The sequence below is a fragment of the Adiantum capillus-veneris genome, chromosome 19 (assembly GCF_014529385.1).
Source record: "Adiantum capillus-veneris isolate H3 chromosome 19, ASM1452938v2, whole genome shotgun sequence".
Taxonomy (NCBI): Eukaryota; Viridiplantae; Streptophyta; class Polypodiopsida; order Polypodiales; family Pteridaceae; genus Adiantum; species Adiantum capillus-veneris.
This window is the reverse complement of record NC_140949.1, coordinates 107,285,163-107,292,830: the sequence shown is the minus strand read 5'-3', so window position 1 is coordinate 107,292,830 and position 7,668 is coordinate 107,285,163. Positions and strand designations below refer to the sequence as shown.

At 42.7% G+C, this 7,668-nt stretch overlaps 1 protein-coding gene across 1 annotated transcript; it reads left to right on the top strand.

Moving 5' to 3' along the window:
* The first annotated feature begins 5,978 nt into the window (after positions 1–5,978).
* LOC147434616 (uncharacterized) lies at positions 5,979–6,829 on the top strand. Its single transcript, XM_086489994.1, has one exon. The coding sequence runs from the start codon at positions 6,036–6,038 to the stop codon at positions 6,300–6,302; it is 267 nt and encodes an 88-aa protein (XP_086346120.1). The 5' UTR covers positions 5,979–6,035; the 3' UTR covers positions 6,303–6,829.
* Positions 6,830–7,668: the final 839 nt, after the last annotated feature.

Sequence of the window (7,668 nt, the reverse complement as noted above, 5' to 3'; positions counted from 1 at the left end):
TATCTTTGATATACACTATGGAAGTGCAAAGCTACTTTGCTACTTTGAAGGTCAAAAATGTAAAGTGTGAGCTTTGTCCTAAGGTGTGAGTCAAGGAGAGGAGAGTGGATTTATCCCACATACTGTGGAGCAAGGCTGTAGAGCTACTTAAAGCTCATTTTATGAATGAATAAACAACAACTTTATTTTGCACTACATGCTTGTCTATGGTGAGCTTGTGCTAAGCTAAGTCAATACTCAAGATTGCGTTTATGAGTCCAAGCTAATTCTATCTTGGAACCTAATTCACTTGAGTGATAACCTTGCTTACACACACACTCACACATTGAAGCTATGTTTCTCTTTCATCCACCATAGCTAGCTCGATCCAATTCCTAACATTTGGTATCAGAGTTATGGTGTGCTAGCTAGGATTTTTGTTGTACTTTTGTGTGTTAGTTTGATTGGCATCTCCTAATCATCATTAGGATCCTTGGTATTTCTCTTCTTCTCTTCCCATTGCATACCTTGTGACTAATTAGAATCAATTAGTCAGTGTGAGCACGTTCTTGGGTTTGATTCCCTTGGGCCACTACTCTCCTGGCTAATCCTGAGGTTAATTAGTATTATGCTTAATTATTAGGTGTTTCTCTCAATATTGTTCTTACCATTTTTTGTGTTCCATTACTCCCAAGTATGGCCCTACCTTGCTTTGTCACTTATGAGCATCCATAGCCAATGTCATGAGCTTCGCAATGCATCCTCCCATGATCCAATTGGACATCTCATGTGAAAATAATTGCTTAATTAATTTTGAAAGTTTATGCTACTATTTCTTTGTGTTCTGCAGCAGGGAAGTGTGTTTAGGGGTGTGTGTGTGTGTGTGTAAAGTTGATGCATTAAATGCTCACACCTTCTGCTGGACCCACGAGAAGCAACTCTATTATAGGGTGTTGACCTCTGAGGGGCCATACCACAAAAATCCTGTCATAAAATCTAATATCTAACCAACCCAAATGATTTTCTCATATTAAATTGATCACTTAATGTGGGAGAATAAACGGGAACAAGTGTTAAGATATAGATATGTGCTTATAGATCTATCTCAACACGGGGCCAATGGTAAAGGGGCCCAAAAGGGAGATGGTCTATCAAAGAGCAAGGCTAACCAATGGAGCATAAGACCTTAGGGTTAGCTTCATTAAAGACCTCTAATAAATGTGTGTAAACGTCCTTTGACCTTAGGTAAGCTAGGGCTGAGCTTGAGGTGGGAACCCGGCCCAAGCTCGAGATGCTTGTCCTGCTTGAGGTGCTTGTCGTGCTTGAGGTGTTTGTCATGCTTGAGGTGCTTGATTAAGATGCTTGAGGTGCTTGAATGGCTCCTTGCTTGAGGTGCTTGACTTGCTGTATGATTAAGGTACTTGAGGTGCCTTGAGAAGCTTGCCTGAGATGCTTGTGGGAACACCCCCTAGTTCAAGTGCTTTGTCATGCTTGGTGAGTAAGGTGCTTGATCACCTAAAGTCAAAAGCATTCCTACAAGGGGGGGGGCGAGCCCTTTTCCTAGGGGCTAGAGAGAGAACACCCACTCACACACACAAGGGAAGCCCCAACTTGAAGAGGCAACAAGGACACATGTCAGGTCCCTACCCATGTTACCTTCATGAGTTGCTTGAAGCCTATTGGCTAGGCTTCAAAGGGGTCCAATGATAAATTACTTGAATTATCTAATTGATTTTGCATTTATCAAGTCCTCTCTCTCAAAGGGGAAAGGGGGACACTTGTCCCAAGGCTACCCATGTTGCTTGTAATGGCTCTTGCTTGTGATTGGCTAGGCCTGGGAGGGTCCAATGAGCTTCAAGCATGAGCTACAAGGGGGGGTCGACCCAAACTAGCTAGGGGCTTGCTTAAGGGGTATACTCACCCACACACACTCACAAGCACTCTCATTGTGTGCTATGCAAAGTGCAAGAGCTCCCTCTCCAAGCAAGTAGAGGTTGAGAGCCTACACCAACACTCTTGGCTATGGAGTGCAAATCCAACCAAGAGCCATGCTTCAATGCTTGAGCTTGTCATCTCCTTCTTCTTCATTACTATGCTATTATGTATGCTAGCTCAAGAGTTATGATAAGTGAGGAACTAGCTCTTTCTCGTATGAAATGTTTCTTCTTCCTCTTCCCTACCCTCATTCCCTGCTAGCTCTCTCCACCTTCGAAGGTGTTTGAGGTCTTGGGACTGAGGCTTGGTATAGTTAAAGCTTTCTTCAAGTTTAGGTTATGTTATGATGGTGATGCATGAAGCTTTCCATCTTCATTGCTTCACCTAGGTCACAAGGAACACAAAGAATGTATTGTAACAAGTCTCTCTTTATGGGAGAAATCATAATACAAATGCCTATTGGAGGGGGGACCGGCTCCACATAAATCCGGTCCTCAACTGTTGTCATGTTCTCTAAATTCTCTCTCTTGCAAAAGTATTGTCTATGCCAAGTTAACTAATTGCTATGATTATGTTGATATCTTCAATTATGTCTACCCGCTATGCTCACAAAATCATTTCTTGAAAGTATTCTCATTAAATTCCGCTACTCTCAAATTGAATAGGCAAATTCCATTACAAAGCCAATCACAAAGGCGCCCACTGGGCGGACTCCAAACAAGCAACAAACAATTACACATGCATGAGGCGGGTCCGCCGACCGGTAGGTGCGGCTTCGTTTGACGCCTGCCCAACCGGCCGCAAGTGCCTGCCCCCACAGCATCCGATCACGGGCCTCACTCCACGCTCTCAACCCTGTTTTAAAAAGATTTCGGGTCCACCCTTGTTGGGCCCCCCTTCCCGCGCTGCCTCAAGGGCTTCAAGCCTGCCTTGCCCACTGGCATTAGCACCAATTCCCGCGGCATCATCCCGTCTTCCCAAAGCATCCTAAGGGGCAGTTCTCACTGCCATTGAGACTAGCTCAAGGGGCCATTCCTGCAAGTAGGATCCTTAAGCCTAAGGCATGCTACCGCAGCTAGCGAGCAACAAAAATTTAAGAAAATCTAAGGGCTCTTTCTCGCAGTTGATGAGCCTCGAGTACATCCTTTCCAAAAGTTGTCAAGGCCAGTCAAAGAAAATCTTCAAAGCATCACCAAGCATCCAAAGGAGCACTACTTCATTGTGAAGAGGGGCTTCACCGATGGTGAAGAGGAGCTTCACAAAAGGAGTAGAGCTTTACTAAAGGAATTTTCACTCACTCTCTCATTCTTTCTCTCTCTCTTCCCCTAAAATTATTGCAACCAAGCACAAAATTTTACAAATAAATTTTTCTATCATCAATTGTGCTCGTGTAAAGAGGGAGACAGTGGCTAGGAGAGTCTCCTAAGCTAAGACCCCTCTATTGGCACAAATGGGGGACAAGGGAATAGAAAAATTCAATGGGGAGGGATTTCACACTTGGCAAACGAAGTTAAGAGGCTACGCTATGAAAAAATGTTTGTGGTCTGTCATCAGCACCGCCTTAGAGCAACAAGCCGAACCCGATGGAGTGCACACTAGGGCATCTACACTCATAGCAAGTGCACAGAATTTGGCCAAAGACGAACAAGTATTGGGAATCATCATCACCTCCTTGCATGACAACTACATGCATTTCATAGATGAATGTAAGCATGCACATGATGCCTAACATGTCCTAGAAAGTAATTTTGGAGCTAGGGCCAAAAGAAGCAAAGTTAGTCTTAAAAGAGAGCTTTACAAAGTTACTATGATTGAAGGGGAGGACATAGCTAGCCAAGTGAATAGGCTTAAGAGCATTGTCACGCAGCTCACTTACATCCAAGTTGAAGTACCAAAAGATGACAAAGTGGCTATACTATTAAGTGCACTTCCACCTTCTTATGACCACTTAGTCACAATTCTTGAAGAGAAAGAACAAGCACCACCATTCCAAGATGTCATCAACTTAGTCCAAGCAGGAGAAAGAAAGCAAAGAGGTTTACTCACCTCATGGAGTTTTTATCGCAACATCTTCAAGGGGAAGGCATTCGCCATCAACATGGACAAACGGAAGAAAGTGTTATGAATGTGGAAGAATGGGACACGTAGAAAAAGACTGCTACACAAACAAACCTTGCAACAAATGTGGTAGGAAGGGACATCCTCCTTCTCGGTGCTACTCAAATGGAGGCAGTAGCAGTGAAGAAAGCAGCAGCAGTAGAAGCAACGGTAGAAGCAACGAAGGCAAGAGACCTGACAGAGGATCAGCTCACATAGTAGAAGACAAAAATGATGAAGACGACAACAACGTTGTCTTTTATGAAGACCCATTTTGAAGATGCAGACTCTCTACTTGTAGGGGAGGACTTTTTCTAGTGTGGATCTTATCATCCTATGTGGACATCACCATCCTTTGTGGATTTTTCTTGTGTGGATTTTACCATCGTGTGTGGATATCACCATCCTTTGTGGACTTTATTTTCCTGTGTGGATATCACCATCCTATGTGGATTTTGTTAGCCTGTGTGGATCATGCACTTCAGTATCTTGTTTTAGTCCAAACCTCAAGGGGAGGATTGTAAAGTGTGAGCTTTGTCCTAAGGTGTGAGTCAAGGAGAGGAGAGTGGATTTATCCCACATACTGTGGAGCAAGGCTGTAGAGCTACTTAAAGCTCATTTCATGAATGAATAAACAACAACTCTATTTTGCACTACATGCTTGTCTATGGTGAGCTTGTGCTAAGCTAAGTCAATACTCAAGATTGTGTTTATGAGTCCAAGCTAATTATATCTTGGAACCTAATTCACTTGAGTCATAACCTTGCTTACACACACACTCACACATTGAAGCTATGTTTCTCTTTCATCCACCATAGCTAGCTCAATCCAATTCCTAACAAAAAACAACCATGGGTACCAAGGCCGCAAGTCACAGCCTGTGCAGAAAAGCCAAGGATAGTTAAGGCATCAAGAAATCATCATACAAGAAGGAAGGAAGTGAAGTCAAGAAAAGTTAAAAAGGACGCACAAACATCGGTCAAAGGACTTTATCTCCAAAGAACCTATCAATAAGCAATGGAAGTGGATTCCAAAGTCTCATTTTGCAGCAAAATGATTAAAAGAATACATACACACTAAGTCACTTATGCTAGACATCAACAATGAAGTTTCCAGTCATTATAGAACTTGTTTGGGGCCTTCGGGGGCCTTTTAAATTGGATGCTTATTAGTGAAGTGCTTAAAATGCTTATGAACGTTTGATAATGGCATAGGCCGTCCAAGTGTTCTTTTGAATATCCGTGTTTCCTTTTGCTTACACTAGTTTAACATATAGAGTTGTGCTTAACAATGTGGAACTAGCAAATATTTGCATGGTTAGACCATTTCACTGCGAACGTGGGGATGGTGGGTTCGAGTCGTGAGGGGGTTTGCCAGCCATAAATCCCATGGTTCGAGCCCCATGATATCCATTGCGGTCACAAGTTGGGGTAGAGGTGTATCGATGAGACGGTTATAGAAGGGCTCACATGTCTTTGAAAATAGCATGATACAACAACATTCTGGACAGAATTGGTGCCAACCCTACTCATAATAGTATCCTTTCTTGTCTTAGATAAGTACTTAAATCTTGGTACATAGATCTAATTACTCTCACATAGTATTAGATAAGTGTTTAGTTCGGCCTAAAGACTAATGGATTTTAGATAGAGGGTTATGGATTATTAAATATAAAGCAACCAAAGATGGTTATTTGGGTTTGTAAGTGCCGGGTATGAACTTGGTGACAGTCGAAGCGTGGACGTGGCGTGGCAGGCAAAATCTCTCTCTCTCTCTTCTCTCTCTGGGTATCGTCTCTACGTACTAGACAATGAGTAGGATACTTCCTGTTGGTAAGATTCCCGAGTCCCGAATATTCTCCTGCACGTCGGAATTCATTAACCTTACAAGCAAGCGTCAAGCCGGAAGAAGAGGTGAGCGGCAGAGCTATAAATGTAGAGATATTCACATGATTGAGGTGCACAGTGGCTTGAGAGAGAGAGAGAGAGAGAGAGAGAGAGAGAGAGAGAGAGAGAGCTTTGACAATGGCTTACTCTGTTAGCAAGCGGGGCAGCGTCGGGCACGTGGCGGCACTTTGCATGGCGCTGCTCTTGATGCAGCCCGGTACTTGGGTGGCGGCGGTTCCTGGGGAAGACGGAGACAAGCCGCTGTCCCCCCTTCCGGAGCCGGTTCCTCGGCCGATGCCATTGGCAGAGGCGGGCGCTGCAGGTCCCGTCGCCGCCGTAGTGGGGCCGCTACCCAAGCCCGCCGCTGGTCCCGCCGCCGCCATAGCGCTACCAAACCCTCATTAGACCCTGGAACCCATTGAACATGCCGGCCTAATAATTTTAATCCAACCCATACCCTTCCTCCTTGGCCTAACAAGTTGCTTCTTCGAGCCTACTTCACCCGTTTATGCTATTCCACCAAAAATGAAGTATTGCTACAATTACCCACTCACAATAGCTATTAGGTACTAAAGTAATATTGCTCCAATGACCCCAACCACAATAATAGGTACTAAAGTGGTAGGGACATTGGAACTTGATTTCTTGGACTCACTAAAACCACCACAACTAAAGAAGCTAAACTAGTCTAAAAGATACTCGGCGAGATGTATTACCGTTCCCTGTTCCCAGTCCCGTTTCCTGTTCCCAGTCCCATACAATAAAAATATGCACCCGGCCCATATATCCAACTCTTTTAGTAGTCCCTCAAGCATTGAGAGTGTCCTTGTGGCTATGTATGCCCTCTTCCAACGCCTTGCTTATTCAAGCAAATTGTAATTTTCCACTTATGCTGCTAAAAAGGTCTTAATTACTGATTTGATCTTCTTTCATCCCTCAAAGTTTCTTTGAATGTGCGCTGCAAGTACTTTTTGGAAACCCTCTTCAAGGTTTGAGATGCAAATACCATTTTTAAAGTATTGATATGCCATGAATTACTAACTCATCAAATGAAAATTTTGCAATATAGTACCTCACTATAGATCAATGGGTGTCATAACTTCTAAGTACATGCAAGGTGGCATTACCTACAACTTGTACTTGAAATTATGCACACAATTTGATGTAGGAAGTGGCACGCCATTTTGCTAATTCTTGAACTAAGACTAGGTTGGTAATGAGCCATGTCCTCTCAAGGGACCAATTTTCTAAAATTATTCCAAGAGGTGCCAAATGAGTTTTAAATTCTTTTATATCCACAATGCTGTCTTATGAGCTGAAAAACCCTTTGTATTTTTTGAGCTTGGATTTCACCTTTCACCTTGCTTCAAAAAACGAGCATTTTCTAGTCATGTTTTATATATTGGCAATAACATATTTTCACCTTATGGAGCATTAAGTCTTCTAGGACCAACTCTAGTAGTTTTCATCATATTAAGTATTGTGTTTGTTAGGGAATAGGGGATGCTTGTGTTTGAGGCTATGGTCGAGTTACGAACATTTGCTTATGCTGATTCATTGATAAAATCTAGATTTTTATGAGTACATTAAATAAATACAATCTAGACACGAGTTTTGTTGTGCGTATAGAATTTACATCATATGACCATGCTTCTTGGATTTTTTAGCACCAAATTTCCCATATAGCTAACAATACAACATTGGGATTAATTTTTATTTGTGTCCATTTCATCATGTCTCAATTTGAGATACGACTATAATCTCTTCAATA